A 17,496-nucleotide genomic window follows, 5' to 3' on the forward strand; every position below is an offset into this window, starting at 1 on the left:
ACTTGGCATATCACTAGGCACTTGTGTGGTTTTAGAAAACAGCAGAGGAACATGGATGGTTTTAGCAAACAGCAGAGGAATATGGATGGAGGTGCTTAAAAATAAGGAATAATGAAACAAACTCTTATTTATTAGATATTAATTTAAGCTGCTTTTTTTTTTTACGTTTATTTATTTTGGAGTGGGGGGAGAGAAAGAGGGAGAGGGAGAAAATCCCAAACAGGCTCCTTGCTATCAGCTCAGAGCCCAATGTGGGGCTCAATCTCATGAACTGTGAGATCATGACCTGAGCTGAAATCAAGAGTCAGACTCTAACTGACTGAGCCACTCAGGAGCCCTAAACTGCCTTTTAATCTAGCATAGATTTCTTAGAACAGCTGTGGTTTTTCCATTTTATTATCAATCAAAAACACACTTTTACAACTCAACTTGTACCTCTCATTTGCCAATAAATTCCTTGTCTTGCTAGATTTTTCTTTTTGTATCTTTTACTTCTCTGGCTCTCCCCCAAGATCACATGGTGGTTTTTTAAAAATTATTTTTAGTTCATGGACTATTGAATGAACAGGTAATTATTCCCTTCCATTCACTACAATTTTTCTTCCAAAGGCTAGAGATAGAACAGGGGAGAGTTCCCTATCCTACCTAGCAGAGGGGGTATTTATATTAATAAGGACACAACAAATACACTGATACAATTCCCACTCAAGGACTTCTAATGCCCTTTAAAATCTTTCCAATAAGACCCAAATTCCCAAAATTACTAGCTCTGAAAAATCCAATTACAAGGCTTCACATGTAAGTAACTCCTGCAAGAGTAAAAGATTCGCTTGAGAAGTGAAATGACTGCCAATTAAATAGGCAGAATTTTTGAGCCCTACTGGGTTCAAGGACGCTGGCTGAATTTGTCTCAGTAGCAGGTAGATGTTCAGATGGGACACTCCAAATGTCAGGAACGCTTTGGGAATTCATTTTCCCTCTGTCCCTCTAAATTTCGCAGGGTTACCCACACCCTACGTATTTTTTTCATTTGAATACAAAGGGGTGACATCTCCGTAGGTTTTCAAAAGACCCGAAAGGAGTCCATTCATAACATATTTTAAAACATGAGGAATTGGAAAGAGCCCAGGAGGAGGATTCAGACAGCTGACCCTCTGTCCTGGTTCAATCAGTAAGCAGAAGCATAACATAAGGAGGCCACCTAGCCTCAGGTTTTCTGTTGCATTTCTTCCTTCCCAAAGCCCTGGGTTCTCTCAAAGGAAACAGGAAGTTTGAAATATGCATCAGGCCTTATGAGTTCTTTCCATGATAGTTCCTTGAATGATTGAAATTCCTTTTCCTGTTCACCAACCATTTCCTAATTCTCAAGTCCAACGCACAACTTTTGGTTCTTAATTTACTTGAACTTTCTGTGACATGTGATATCATAGAGCATTTCCTCTTTTTGAAATGTTTTCCTTCATTCTCTACTTCACCTTTTCCTGGTTTACTTCCTAACTCTCTGATCACTCCTTTTCAGAGTTTTTCTTTCTCAGCTCCCCTTAGACCCAGGAGTCCATTAACAGTCCATACTTAAAGTTAGTGACCTCATCTCCTCCCACAGCTCCAGCCAGAACTCTACTTAGAACTCCAGTTCACGTTTTCAAGTACCCGGAGGGTGCTTGAAGGGAGGCACATCTCAAAACTGGATATCACTTCCCCAGGACCTTAACTACAACCCGTCCAAAGCTAAACGTAGGTAGCTTTGCTCCCCCATTCCACCACCTTCGTCCTCAAACTGCAATTACTTTATTAGCAATGTTAGATCTCAGATAATTACATCATATTCAACTCAGTTTTGCAAGTCCTGAAAATAGTAGCCCTCTCTTCCATTTTTCATATCTAATTAATTTCCAAGTCTCCCTAAATATTTCGCAAAGCAGGCCTTACTGTTTCTTTCCCAATGCATTTGCCTTAGGAAGTCCTTCAACATCTCTGCTATTGGGGACATTCTAAATTGGGGATGTGCTACAATTCCAGTAGCCTTCTAAAAGGCAGTCTCTCTCTCTCTCTCTCTCTCTCTCTCTCTCTCTCTCTCCTTCCTCTCCATTCTCAATGTTATTTCCTTTAAATTTCCCCCATCTCTCCAGAGTTTTCTTCATAAAATAGAATTATGAGCACATCACGCTTTTGGCTTAAAATCCTTTAATGGTTTAACTCCTCATAAATACTCATCTAACACGATGTAAAGGCTTTTCATTATATATACTCCACTTGCCTTTCCAATCTTATGCCCCTCCAGCCCATCCCCTATGCTTCATCTAAATAAAATTATACAGAGATCCCTAAAAGTTTGCACTTGCCTACTAAATCTTTATCACAGCACCTCTTCCACTATCCTGGGAAGAATCTCACTCCTTAAGTTCCTTGAGGGAAAATACTATACACCTTACTCACCTGGATATGTGCTGCTCTGGGAACAGTACCTGGCACACGGCAGGTTCTCAATGAATATTTGCTGAGTGGAAGATAATGGTGGGAAGAATTGGGGATTCTGAATGAAGTCATCTGGACCTGTGCTGCTCATAATTATTTGTGTGTTTTGATGAAGTTTCTTTGGTTTTCAGTTTCTATAATCTTCTTCCTAAATGAGGAAGTAGAGCTAGATTTTCTATAAGGACCCCTCCAGTTTTTTTTTTTTAATACTCTATGGTTGAAACTATTGCCTATTATAGAAGTTGAAATACCTACTTTATCTGATCTCATAATGTTTTATAAAATTTTAAAAATATTGAAAAAGGGCATTTCACATAAAAATCTGAATTTCCTAGAAGTCTGCACTTGGTGCTAGCTGAATCGTGCTGTCTTTAGATGGGATGAGTGCCTTCTGTTTGGGCAGTATTCTCACTCTATTGTCCCCTTTTCAGAGGCAGAATATAAGTTGTTGTTTATTAAAACACTTGCACTGTAGTTTTCTTCAGGAAAGATGTGAAATAGGAAATAGTTCTTGTTCCCATTTTTCTGTTAAAAGTAGAACAATTAAAAATAACCCGAGAGACCCTTGTGTTTCTTATTGCTGTCTGACCTCACTCCCTTACGTATATATGTATGTATAATGCTAAACAACCTAGAATTTTCTCAGGGGGTACCAATTCAAAATATTCTGGTTGTGGTTTTTATCGCGTTAGTGCATCTAGACCTTTCATGTCCTGAAGATCTTTTCAGAAAATAGTGAGGCCTTAATACAGGCAAAGGCCAAGTCTTTTCATCTTCTAATTAATTTGACGAATATGTCTTTCACCAAAAGCAATCGATGCTTTTATCTAACAATTACATTACGTTTGAATATTTATCATCAGAACATTCTCTGCTCTTTTCAAACCCCGTTAAAACTACTCTCTATCCTTCAGAAATTCTTAGAATGGCCTGTACGTGCTATGAAAACTTGTCTACTAAGTGGGCACACGGAGGTGACTCTTCACTTATTCTGTCATTGTTCCTGCTAGGATTGCATATTTGCGTTAGCATTTTTTAATGGATCTGTGAAAACGTTCTACTTGCAGACTAAGGACAAGATGGGCAGGACCTGATGGGGCGGGCTCAAGACCCGAGTGTAGGGAGGCCGCCATCACCCGATAAAGACGGCTGCTTCATTCCCTCACCTTGTTTATTGCAGGTTGGCTAAGGCGTTAGCCTTCCATAATTCAAGGCCTCAAAAAAAAAAAAAAACCCACAAAAAAAAAAACACAAAAAACAACCTCCCTTGCAATTTTCTTAGTACCCCCATTCCCAGCTTAGAGACCCAGGGGGCGTAGCAGAACGGCTGTCACTCAATCCCGCTGGCCAACGGGAAGGGAGCGAGGCCCGCCTCCTTCCCAGCGCTGTACTGCGGGCATGCGCACTGGGCGTCCCAGCGCCACCGCCCATCAGCTGAGAATCTAGCTGGGGGCTCTGGGGCCGGTGGGTGCCTGGGGCCGGCGGAGGAGGAGGAGAAAGCCGAGGAGGTTGGGGTAAGAGGAACCTGGGGAGGGGGGTGGTCCCTGGCCCGGAGCCCCAGAGGCGCGAACTCCCGGCGGCTGCCGCGCCTCCTTGTTTGTGAGCGTGGTCAGGTGGCCGCCGCCCTGCGCTTTGCGGCTGTGGTCGGGAGGCGGAAGGCGGGCGCTGCCCCAGCCCCGGAGCGCCACCGCTGCTCACGCCCCCGGTCAAGCGGGTCCCGCCGGCCTTGCCGGCTCCGCGAGCCCTGCGCCCGCAGCGCCGCATCCCCGCCGCCTTCCCGGCCGCGCTGGCTCCCGCGCACCCTCGGGCGGGGCTGGCGCCGGGGCCCGCTGGGGCGGAGCTCCGGAATCCTGCTTCTGCCTGGAGCGAACAGGACTTCGAGTGACCTCTTCCTCTTTGCAACTTACAGAGTTAGAAGACACAGTTTAAAGTTCTCTTCCCGAATACAGAGGAACTGAAAATAGGTGCTGCAGTAGAGGAACCATATGCATTTATTCGGGGGCAGCTTGTAGTTGGTTTTGTTTGGCCTGAAGACGAGCTAACTTTCTTTGATCTTCTCCGTACGCGTCATTAATTGGTTTACGTGAAGACCTTTAAAAACACGTAAAATATTTCAAGGTCCTCCCCGGAACCCCGGTTTCTTGTTTTTTTAGGTCGTTACTTTGTAAAAATTCAGACACAGAGGAAAAAATAACATTACCTTTCTGGTCAAATGCTTTATTTATTTTTCCTCTCAAGTTTCTTGTATTTGTTTGGCTCTTCTATACATATTTTGTTTAATTCAGATAATTGTATTTTAGCTGTAACTGTATATAATTTAAAACTCGAACAGAATCTGGAAGAAAATGATGATGAAGTGCTGTGCTGTTGAGTAATGTTGCAGGTGGACGTTTCTTCTGGGGGCAGCCTCAGCCTCCCGCGGGCAGAGACTTCTAGCAGGTGTTCAGCAGTGTCTTGTGATGTGGACGCCCTCTGCTTTTCAGGCCGCCTTGAGAAGTTCGTCTCAGACTGTGACTAATTAAGAATTATGCTCTAGTTTCAGACTTTCTGTAGAAGTTAATATAATGCCATTGTAACCCATTAATGATTGCATCATTTTTCTTAAGCTTTTTACTTGTGCTGTTCCCGATAACGCAGTTGTATCTACTTTTGGTTTGTGCTGCTCCCGATAAAACAGTTATATATAGTTTTGGTTAGGATACCAAACTTTAGTTCAGTGCTGGGGGTGGAAAAATAAATTATATGAAACATCTGCAGGAAGTCTGAGTAAAGTTTGTCACGATTCCATTTAATTTGAAAGTTTAGTGTATGAGAAGGGTGAAAAGTAATCCTTGGTATTGTGAATGAAGCCGAATAGTATAATAGTGCAACGGACAGAGATGCTGAGCTAAAGTATTGGGTTAATTTGGTTTAGATAGAGAATGCTCACGGCCATAGAGTGATCACCTTCATGTTCGTGGAACATCTATGCACCTGATACTGCAAATTCCACAAGGTGACAAGGTTGTCTTGTGCTTATATCCCCAAGGTAGGGACAGATAATAAACAACACACTAACTAGATCGTTTTATTTTTTTTATTTTTTTAAAGGTTTTAAAAAAAATTTTTTTTAATGTTTATTTATTTTTGAGACAGAGACAGAGCATGAATGGGGGAAGGTCAGAGAGAGAGGGAGACACAGGATCTGAAGCAGGCTCCAGGCTCTGAGCTGTCCGCACAGAGCCTGATGCGGGGCTGGAACCCACAGACAGTGAGATCATGACCTGAGCCGAAGTCGGACGCTTAACCGACTGAGCCACCCAGGCGCCCCTAACTAGATCGTTTTAAATGATGATTAGCACCATGATAAAGGAAATTAGATAAACAGAAAGTGGCAAGAGTGGTGACTTCTCACTTTAGATCCAAATAGTCAGCAAAGACTTCTCTAGCATGCAATGAGACCTTGCTGGAGTAAAGGAGCCAGTCATGTGGAGATCACGGGAAGAGCCTTCTAGGGATAGAAAACGCCACTCCTCAAAGGCCCTAAGGCAGTAGTAAGCCTGTACATTTAGGATCTAAAAGAAGACACTGGAATTTAATATCTTAGAATTGGTATTATTTATCCTCAGACTAGGTATGTGTTCTTTTAGGAAATAGGTACATTTATTCATTCAGTCTACAGATACTTACTAAGCACCTCTTACATAACCAGGTAGCGAGACTAGAGTAGCTCACAAAAAATACACAGCCTTGCCCCTCTGGGAACGTAAATTTTGGGCGCAAGGGGTGGAGGGAAGTCCAGTGTTTTATGCTCGTACTTCCACTTCAAAAAGTGAAACTATTTCTATAGCTCCGTTTGTGTTCGATTTATAGAGCATGAGATGTATGCTTAATAGGAATCTAGGATTCTGCAATGTGTCCGGTATTACCTGGGGGAAGTGTTTGACAATTACAGTTTCACAATTCCCTTTGTTCTTTTATTTGTGCTCTCCAGAAAGTCTTGAGAATATCCTCATTATGAGTATTGCACTTTGATCCTCTCTTTCCTTCTTTCCCTTTATAGTGTTTATATGTTTTCATAGAAAAGTGATTGCTGAGATGTCTACATGATCACTATTCAATAGAACTTTATGCTGTGGTAGAATGGTCTATATTTCTACAATGGCTGTTATAAGCTACTAGCCTCACATGTTATACTTGAGGACTTGATAGAGCAGGTATAGATAATGAGTTATTGTTATTCTGAGCAATAAAACTGGGAATTCTGATTGTTCTTTCAAAAATATTCATCAACAGTGCTTTAGTGCTTGTTAACTCCAGCCAGGTGCTGGAGACTGAAGTAGACAGCAGCTATCAGAATAATGTGGTTGATTCCAGGCCAAAATGCAATGATCATAAGCTTTTGATGTCAACTTATAGTTAGCTATAATTATAGTCCATCTATCTGTATATATGTTTTTGCAGTAAAGTCATTTGGCTCCTTTATTTCTCATGTTTTGTCATCAGAAAGACCAACCATTGTTGTCTCTTAGATATCACTATTGGCAGAATAAGAGAGAAAAGGACTGAGCTATTCATCTGTGTTACCTTGATCTACTCATATAGTCATCCCAGGTCTGTTTCCTCATCCTAAGAGTAGAGTCTGCAAAAAGGTTAATGGATTGGGCTCACCTGCCCTGAGTTTTTGTTACACAATGAAGCAATATGGTTTAGTGTTTTAAAAATATGGGCTGTAAGATGTAGTTTCAAATTTTAGCTCTTAGATTAAGCAGGTTACTTATTCTTGTTATGCCTCAATTTTTTCATGTGAAATATCAGAATTACAAGTGAACCTACCTCAGAGATTTGTTGTAAGAATCAACAAAAAATGTAAAACAATGCTTTGGAAATACCAGTTAGCCATGGTTAATCTTGTTGAGTTTTTGTGTATCTTTCTCTTCCATCATTTGCAAATTTCTTTTCATTCTTCACTCAACACAGAGCTGAGTTAACAGTCACTGTGCCCTTTCTCTAAAGAAATTCCAGCCAATCCAGCAGCAGCAACAGCTCTTTGGATGAATGGAGCCCAGTTATCTCACCTGTAGGAACTTTCACTAATTTAGTTGCTTGAGTAAAGAGATGAGGAAAACTGGTAATGTTTGTAAATAATTGGCTAATTCTCTGAAGAGGAAAAAAAGGGGCCTTGAAAAAAACACAGAGAAGGCTTAGGTTAGGCTTGCATGAGTTTTGAGGCTTAAGGGGAATGCTATAAATCTATGTATGTTTAGGAAGGAGCCTCCCGAAGAGAGTCGATGAGAAACATTTCCTCATTCATTATGTCTGTGTTGGCTGTGAGACAGTTTTTCTAGAGATCTAGTTGATAGAGGAAGAGGAAAAAGAAAGATGTCATTGAGCCAGGAGAGAATTGCTCCTATCTATGCAGTGAAGTATTATTTGGCAGTGAAAAGGAATGATGTATTGATCCATGCCAAAATATGGATGGACCTTGGCAACATGCTAAGAGAATGAAGCCAGTCACGAGAGAGCTCATTATATGATTCTATTCATAGGAAATGTACAGAATAGACAAACCTATGAAAACATAAGTAGATTAGTGGTTGCCTACAGCTGGAGAGGTTGCAGAGAAATGAAAAGTGACTGCTAGTAGGTGTGGGCTTTGTTTGGGGGTAATGAAATGTTCTAAAAGTGATGTGATGGCTACACAAGTTTATGCATGTTGTAAAAACACCAGTAGGCTTGGGACGCCTGGGTGGCTCAGTCAGTTGAGCATCCAACTTTGGCTCAGGTCATGATCTCACAGTTTGTGAGTTTGAGCCCGGCGTTGGGCTCTGTGCTGGCAGCACAGAGTCTGGATTCTACTTCAGATTCTGTGTCTCCCTGTCTCTCTGCCCTCCCCTGCTTGTGCTCTCTCTCTCTCTCTCTATCAAAAATAAGCATTAAAATTTTTTTTAATAAAAATAAAACACCAATAGAATTGCTTTTTTTTTTTTAATTTTAATTCCAGTGTAGTTAACATACAGTGTTATATTAGATTCAGGTGTATGGGATTGTACACTTTATTTTTTTTTTTAATTTTTTTTTCAACGTTTTTTATTTATTTTTGGGACAGAGAGAGACAGAGCATGAACGGGGGAGGGGCAGAGAGAAAGGGAGACACAGAATCGGAAACAGGCTCCAGGCTCCGAGCCATCAGCCCAGAGCCTGACGCGGGGCTCGAACTCACGGACCGCGAGATCGTGACCTGGCTGAAGTCGGACGCTTAACCGACTGCACCACCCAGGCGCCCCGGGATTGTACACTTTAAATGGGTGAATTCTGTGGTTTTGAATTCTATCTCAAGCTCTTACTGAAGAAAAAAAAAAAAAAAAAAAACATGCAGAATTTAGAGATCTAGTTGGTGGTTAGTGGGATGCTTGTGATAGTGTTGGTTTCATTGAATCCCCAGGTCCGGTCTTCTCCTCTCTGGGCCCCAGCTCTTTAGGTGGCTGCAGGCCTAAGTGCAAAGCTATCTGCCACCTGCCGAAGCAGTTCTACCACCTGAGTTGAGATTTGGGTCTCTCTGGATGACTTGGTGAGATCCGAAGGGCCGGAATAGATAAATTGGACCTGTGGATCAATGAAGGAGAATGAAGAGTACCTAAAAGCTCCAGGAATTCCAGGGTGGCCAGGCACGTTCCACGATGCACCAGAGTTTCCGACATGGAGCCAGTACTGATCTACTTACCCCAAAAGTTCTACCCTTGCACTTCCTGCCGGCACCGACCCCAAGAACAAGACACACATTTCCTTGTGCCCTCTTCTCCCCTGCCAGAAATCTCCAGTGCTTTCTTATTGCGATATATTAAATCTAACCCTAGTTTCCAGCGCCCTCTTTCGTGACTTTAGTTTTGTGTGGTAGCTGTCATGGGTAGTTTTGGAACCGAAACCCTGGGGCTGAACCCCACGTCCAGCTGGTAGGTGGGTTCAATTACCTTTATCGTTACTTAATCTTTGTTAGCCTCAGTTTGCTCATTGTTAAAACAAGGTTTATTTGCTACTATCTACTTTAAAGAGGAGATTTTGAAAATTAAATTAGACAATCTACGTGAAATGCTTTTCATTTCACAGATACGCAATACACATTGGGTCATTCCTCTCTTTCTATGCTGTCTCCCACTTGTCCCCACCATGAATCATCTGATCCAGGGTTGACTGGCACCCACCCCTTTCTTTGAGAAATGACACACTGAGTTTGCCCTTTGCGTATGTTCTGGGTCTACCCATCCCAGGCTTCATGTCTTTGCCTTAGTCACTCTCCATACCAGTCATGCCCAGTATCCAGATCTTCTGCTTGTGTTTTGTTAATTCTTTCTAGATAGGAGCCATAGTGAAATTTCCTTTTCCCAGCCTCTCACTTTTGCCTGCACATGACCTTTTGCTGATTTACGTTGCTTTTGCTGTTTTACTTTATCCACTCTTCTAAATGACACACTTGAATTAGGCAGGTTCTTTATGTTTGTTGTTTTGTTCGCTTGCGACTCCCTAGTGCCCATTTGATGCCAGGCATGTAGCTGACTCTCAGCAGAGAGCTGCCGGACAAATTGCCTGCCTGCAACTTTGCAGCCTGCAGCGTGCTCGGTGGAAAGATGGGCGTGGCGTTGAGTCTGTGCTGGACACAGTCCTGTATGCAGGGATACCCTTTCCATCCTTTTTTCCAAACCCCAAGAGGTGTGTGGTGTGTGGACTGAAGAAGAAAATTCCTTCTTACCTCCTTCCTGTTGCGGTGCCCCAGCTTTGCTTCCTGTCCTGATGCCAGCCTCGGGAAGAGGAGAGCTGTTCTCTTTGCTCTGTTGGAAGGTGTGATGAGGATTTTATGGAACGTTCCTTTTTTTTTTTCCCCCTCACTTGTCAGCCGTGCCTCTCTCAAAGTGGACCTTTCCTATTAAAATTGGACACCCGCTAGTCATATATTCCTAAGCTCTTCCTGTGTGTGTTAAATTAGATACGGTGACATTTCTGGGGACACCCTGGTTTGTGTACCATTTAATAGATATGTAAATAGCTGTTCTGTGTCAGGAGTTGTTTTAAATGTTGGAGACAGAGGGGCGCCTGGGTGGCGCAGTCGGTTAAGCGTCCGACTTCAGCCAGGTCACGATCTCGCAGTCCGTGAGTTCGAGCCCCGCGTCAGGCTCTGGGCTGATGGCTCGGAGCCTGGAGCCTGTTTCCGATTCTGTGTCTCCCTCTCTCTCTGCCCCTCCCCCGTTCATGCTCTGTCTCTCTCTGTCCCAAAAATAAATAAAAAACGTTGAAAAAAAAAATTAAATGTTGGAGAAAGAAAGATAAATAGCATGTGGGCCCCGCTTTATAGTTGCTTGCAGTTCAGTTAAGGAGAAAATATATAAACAATTAAGAATATACACGTAAAAGGGATTTGGTTACTTTTACTTAAAAGTTTTCAAAGGGAATGTACAGTTTGAACCTTATTTTAATTGTTTAACATGACTGTGTCCTTTGAAAGCCAGTATTTTTGAAAGCCATGAGAATTTTTCTATTTGATGTGTCCCTTTGCTATATTTCAACCCTGTTAGGTTAATCAACCTCCCAGATTGATAACTTTGAAACTTAGGCCAATGCTTTAAAAATACAATTATGTGACTTCTGTTTTTTAGGTGACTGCTTAGGTGACATCTGATGAAATTAGTGAATAAGTAAATCAGCTATGTCTTACACTCCGGGTGTTGGTGGTGACCCTGCCCTACTGGCCCAGCGTATCTCTTCCAATATCCAGAAGATCACACAATGTTGTAAGTAGAAATTTAAGTTGACATCACTGTTTTTAATTCTTAAAATTGGGTTCATAACAGGACAACTCCAGTGACTGAGAGCAGGAACAGATTTTAGAAGGTTAGAACTCTTAAAATGAAAAAAAAAAAAAGAAAAAAGAAAAAGGCCAGAACTCTTTAGAGTGAATACAAAAGACAGTTATATTAGAAGAGATAACACTTAATTGCATTTTTCTGTAGAGTGCCAGGCACATAATACACTATTTCATTAATGAAATAAAACTTTAAAAGGATAGATATTTGGGGGACCTGGATGGCTCAGTTGGTTAAGTCTCCTTTTTTTTTATGTTTATTTTTGAAAAGAGAGAGAGAGAGAGAGAGAGAGAGAATATGAGTGGGGGAGGAGCAGAGAGAAACAAAGACAGAATCCAAAGCAGGCTCCGGGCTCTGAGCTGTCAGAACAGAGCCTGACACAGGGCTCGAACCCACAAGCCATGAGATCGTGACCTGAGCTGAAGTTGGATGCCCAACTGATCGAGCCATCCAGGTGCCCCCGTCCTACTCTTGATTGCAGCTTAGATCATAATCTCATGGTTTGTGGGATCAAGCCCCTTGTTGGGCTCTGTGCTGGCAGTACGGAGCCTGCTTGGAATTCTCTGTCTCTCTCTCCCTCTCAAAATAAATAAAAATAAACTTAAAAAAAAAAAAGGATAGAGACTTATATTTGCTTTAAAACCATCTGGCTCTAGATGAGACTAAAGAGACTTGTAAAGAGACTTGTTGACTAAATTCCCTAGGTTTGGAACTGGGGAGCCCTACAAAGAGTTTACGTTTACTTAAAACAGGGAAAGGGAAGGGAACATACATAGTCTAAAGGACTGTGCCCTTAAGGAGCAGGGATTAACTGACAAGGGGACGTTTTAATCCATTGAGGCAGATCTAGAAGATAACTCAGGGTTCCCACAAACAACTGTGCTACACCTATCAAACACAGTGCTACTAGACTAAGCCCATGTAGCATTTTATTGGAAATTATTACTCCTTGGGAGACAGATATAGATATAAATTTTTTAAAAGATCACTGTAGCAGATTTGAGCCTATAGTTTTTTTTGTTTGTTTGTTTCACATTTTGTTTCTGAATCATAGCTAATCACATGAGGACTATTCTAGTCACTTTGTAGTAGTCAGTATTTTGGCCCTTTGGGCATTAACTGAACTCTCTTTTGGAGTGTGTTAATACAGTGTTATTCTTTAGCTTACTTGAAGTTTACTGCTCTCTTTACCAGAATGTGTTAACACACTGTGAAAATACAGAATGTTTTCAGATGACCAAACCATGTGTTCTTATCTAATCATTAACTTCCCAGAAGTTACTACTCTACCCAAGTGATTTCAGTGAAATGTCAGCATGTTTTGGAGGCCAAAGGATTAAAAGGATTAGGTTATGGCACTAAAAAAGTGCTGTTGTGCACAGCGATATGATATAAAAGCCAAAGAAAATAAGAATTTTTCTCTTTGTTAGAAATAGTGCTGGTCTGCAGCACCTGGGTGGCTCATTCAGTTAAGCATCCGACTTTTGATTTTGGCTCAGGTCATGATCTCGTGGCTGTGAGATCAAGCCCCATGTCGGGCTCTAAGCTAAGCATGGAGCCTGCTTGGGATTCTCTCTCTGTCTCTGTCTCTCTCTCTCTCTCTGTGCCCCTCCCCTCCTTTCTTTCTCTCTCGCTCAAAATAAATAAATGACGTTAAAAAAATATATATATTGCTGGTTTGCCTCAGGCTAATGTGTGAAAATTAAGAGAGACTGTAATTTTAATTTAGATGTGTGGAAAAGTCAGGACCTTTATGCAAGAAAGGAGGCCAGGAGGCCTTACTCCAGAGGACAGTGCAGGTCTTCTGTGCTGGGAAAAATAAATGCATTAGGAATTCTAGGAAGAGTAGGAAGAGTGACTGTAGGCTCTGAGATTATAGAGGCAGTAAGCACCTAGTGTATGAAAGATACACAGATTGGAGATTGTTTGTGAGCTTGAACTGGTAGGAGGTAAGAGTTCACTTAAATCAAGTCATGTTCCCGAGAAAGATTGATTGATCTGCTAGATGGGAAGTGATAAATTGAACAAGAGTTGCATACTCCTGGCATAATTGATAGCTAAGTATGTGACTGCACTGTGATTCAGGACAGCTTTGGTGTGTGGGGGAGGGTGGTGGTAAGACCCACAACTCTGCCTTGTGGAGAGGGCCCGAGAAGCCTGGGACCATTTGGCCGTGAGAAGCCACAGTCCCCACCTTCAGCTACTGAAGCACGGTCTTGTGTAAAATACAAGAAATGCATTCTGCGTGATCACGAAGGCCTTCGCAAAGGAACAAAGCAACAGTAGCCAGACGTCAGCTCTAGGAGGAATAGGGCTTTTGAATAATCCTGGTTATTCAGGAATGAAATGGCTACCCTCAGGAGGAGCGACCAGCACGTGGTGGTCAGATACTATTTCTCAGGTCTGGTGTTGAGAGGTTTAAACACTGGAGTAATGGTTCCAACTGAGTGACTTGTAATTATGATATTCTGCCTTCATTCAGCAAATAATTTATTGAGCACCTACTACTGGCCAGTCATTGTACCAGACCCTTGGGAATCCAGCAGTAAGCAAAGTGCACAAGGCCCTTTTCTCATGTGGGTCGTAGTGTAAGGAAAAGCAGAGGGTTAAAAAAAACATTAATGAACAATATGGTTTCCTGTGATGAAAATGAGCATGCTGGGAGAGCAGGTGACTGGGGAAGCTGCCATAGCTGAGCTTGTCCTCTGAGGGAGTGAGAATGAGAAGGCGCTGGTAGTGAGAAGATACAGGACAAGAGCATTTAGATGGAGCCAGGGAGCTGGCAGTAAACTCCTGAAGCAGTCCACAGCTTGGGGTGTTCAGAAAATAGGAAAGAGAAGTCCAGTGTGGCTGGAACACAGCACCTGAGGCAGGAGTGGCTAGAGAGGAAATCAGAGAGGAGACTGAGAAGGCCACCCAGAGCCTCAGAGGCCGTCTGGGGAGTTTAGGTTTCATTCTAAGAAGGAAGACACACAATCATATCTGCGCTTTGAAAAGATTGCTTTGGCTGCTGCTGCTTAGAAAATAGACTTTGGAGAATTTGGGGTGGGGACACGATGGCCATCTCTGGGTCTGATGAGGGAGGTGTTGGCTTGTACCAGGGTGGTGGCAGTGGGGACAGAGAACTGATGGATATTCTTTGGAGGCAGAGCCAGCAAGATTTGCTGCTGAGTGTGGGTGGATTAAGAGTGAGAGAGGGTAGTCCAGGGTGCCTGCGTGGCTTTTGTGTTAAGCAACCAAGTCGATAGTGGTGAGTGTATACTGAGGTGAGAAGGACTACAGTTCGGAAATGGGGAGAATTTTGTTTTGGCTAAGTGAAGTTCGAGATGTCTTTTAAAGATCTAAGGGGAGATGCCAGACATCTAATTTAGATACATGAATTTGGAGATCAGAATGATATCGGAGTACAAATGGTATTTGAAACCGTAGGTCTAAAATAATCACAAAGGAGTAAGAGAAGAGAGCTGGAACATTAAAAAATGTAGAAGCCTGGAAGGCAGGGAGAAAGTGTGAAGAATCAGAGTGACCAGTGAGGTAAGAAGAAAATCAGGATATGGTGGATTTCCAGAAATCAAAAAAAAAAAAAAAAAAAAATGTTTCAAGACTGAGAGAGGCATCATCTGTGTCTAATGCTGCCAAGAGACTAAAAATTTTAGCACTGAATTTGATGAGGCAAACTGGTGACTTTGAAGAGAATGGTCCTCTGTTCGTGTTCTGAATGTAAATGAAAAAAAAAAAAAAAAGAGGGAGAAGGACTGACACTTTTTCAATTAAAGAGACTTCCTAGAATCCTACTCACCTCTGCTTGTGTTACTGATCAGAGTTTAGATACAGTCACATAGCTACACCTAGCTGCTAGGAAGCTGGATTACAGTGTGCTCACTAAAATTAGGTCTTGTTCCATTTAAGAAGGGAAAAACCAGTATTTAGTGGGCAACTGGCAGATTCCACCATGGAAGTAGAAAGAGGGCCAAAGAAGTGGTTGCATTTTTCCACCACAAAAGAGAGAATCCAGTGAGAGTATAATTGCAAAAGAAAGGTCTCTGAAGGCGAGAGGGAGAGGGAAACAGATCACCAGTGTTCAGTTTGCCTGTCGTCCACTGTACAAGTCCAGGCAGAGTGTGGGGTGGATGGTTAAGTGTGGTGGGCAAAGAAGGGAGAGTTCCTGTCTGAGTGAGCTGTTCTTAAATCAACTAGGAGGCAGAGGTATCAGACAGGGAGTGGGATGGAAGGCTGTTGGACGTTTATGGAAAGATGAGAAAGTGATGAGTTGTAGTTTTGACAGTTGAGAGGATTGACATACCACAGAGGTAACGAAGGGTTGTTGGGCAAGTTGAGTACTCATTTGAGACTTGGGGTCTTGAATTTAGTGAAAACAATCATCACTATGTATTGTTTCTAATTCTGAGATTCACTGAATGAATGAAGGGAAATTTAAATTAGGTAGAGTTAGTTATTGGTAAAGATCTAACCTACCAGCCAGTGCACATCACCGATAAGGACTATGAAGAAATCACGTGGAAGTGAAAGGCAGAAGTGTGAAATTTCAGTTCATTTTTTTCCCATCTGGCAATGCTAATAATACCATGATCGAATAAGATGGTACTTTGCACCACATTTAGGTGTTTCTCTTTACATCTGTGTCTTGTAAATTTGTGTCAGTACAAATTATCTACTTGCAAAAAAAGAAATCTCTGGAGAATATACTGTAAGAAGGGTAATACCCTTGTCGTTAGAATATGTGCATCTGTTCAACCAGAGCTAAAGTCTTCGTAAACACTTCAGTGGGGAAAGTTCATTTTCATATTAATTTTGGTTAAGATCAGTGAAAAATTATAAAATATGAACTTGTATAGTTGAGTTTATAACAAAAAAAATAGCAATCAAAAATTTTTGATTCTTGGAGGGATCTGAGAGTAACATATGAAGATTAGAATTTTTTTTAACTAGTGTATTCTGACAGGTCTCTTTTGCAAAGAGTAGAATAGATGAAATACAATGTTTTTAAGCTTTTTTTTTTTGCCTTAAGGTAGTTTTTGTTCAAAATAATCTGTAGTCTTATCAATTTGCTTTGCTAGTAAAGTATTTAAACCATATTACCATAATTTAATTTATATTAAACAACATATATAAATATTGTAAATACTTAAATATAAAATATATTAGAAATAGATTACATTAAAATAACAATTTTTTGAGTGCGTAATAGGTATAACAAACTAGAATTTTATTAGGGATTTGTCTGTGGAGAGTTTAAAATAAGAAAAAAAATTCTTTTTGTCTTAATGAAACTATTTGAAAATCTTCCTGAATATGGAATTTTATTGATCGATCATATGTAAGGCAACGGGGTTGGGGGGGAGGTAGAAGCAGTGAGGAAAGTTATTTGGATCCCAATGTGATCTTGATTAAGAAAATATTTTTATCCTATGAGAGAAGGTGTTCTGTTGACTCTGTCACAGAGTCAGCTAGGTATTTGTGCCCCAGCTGCTCCATCCTTTGCCTGTGGCATAGACAATACTCCGTCGATGGCCCTACCATGACATCCAGTCTTTCTCAACCCAGCGCTCCAGGCAGCCATTCCCAGTAGACTGGAGCTGGCATGTAAATAAACAGTTTGTTATCCCAGGTCTAGAAGATCATCGTGCATCAAAGAAATGCTTAGATTTAACTCTCAGCTTTGGATTGAGACGTTGACAAATAACATTTTTATTAGTAGTATCTGGAAATGAGGTATACACCCATGTACCCTTTATCACCTGTCTGTATTTTTTTTGAAGCAAACTCCTACCAGCGATGCATAGTACAAGGATAAGCAAGCCTTTGTGGGTTGCAATGGCTGAGTCTGTTATATAAGGTAAACCAGAGTAGGATATTTTCCCTGGGGCCATTAATCCTTGCACAAACAAACAATATAGACAAGCGTATTCAGAACACACAGAAATAACTCATGTTTTTGAAAGAAGCAGAATAAATATATTGAAAACCATCACATAATTAAAGACTTTTTTTTATCTTTAAAAAATAGAACTATAATGCATAGAGTAGTGCACCAACTATTAGGGTATAGCTCCATGAATCATCTGTTACAATACCACACATGCAAGTACAACATTACCAGCCCCCTGAAGCCCTTCTCATGTGTCACCCACTCCATATTCTAAGAAGATAACTTCTAACATCACTG

At 41.5% G+C, this 17,496-nt stretch overlaps 1 protein-coding gene across 3 annotated transcripts in view; it reads left to right on the forward strand.

The window, feature by feature from the left end:
- The first annotated feature begins 3,884 nt into the window (after positions 1–3,884).
- The window catches only part of STX7 (syntaxin 7), a 41,869-nt gene continuing 28,257 nt past the window's right edge, over positions 3,885–17,496 (forward strand). For 2 of the 3 annotated variants that reach the window (XM_047102776.1, XM_047102775.1), the window contains exons 1-2: positions 3,885–3,989; positions 11,103–11,237. In XM_047102776.1, coding sequence (XP_046958732.1) covers positions 11,153–11,237 — 85 coding nt within the window. In that variant the 5' untranslated portion in view covers positions 3,885–3,989; positions 11,103–11,152. The remainder of the gene's footprint in view (positions 3,990–11,102; positions 11,238–17,496) is intronic. The other variant, XM_047102774.1, reaches the window with a different exon arrangement.

The sequence above is a fragment of the Lynx rufus genome, unplaced genomic scaffold, assembly GCF_022079265.1.
Source record: "Lynx rufus isolate CCGP_SWC_20201006 ecotype Redwood Valley unplaced genomic scaffold, mLynRuf1.p SCAF_6, whole genome shotgun sequence".
Lineage (NCBI taxonomy): Eukaryota > Metazoa > Chordata > Mammalia > Carnivora > Felidae > Lynx > Lynx rufus.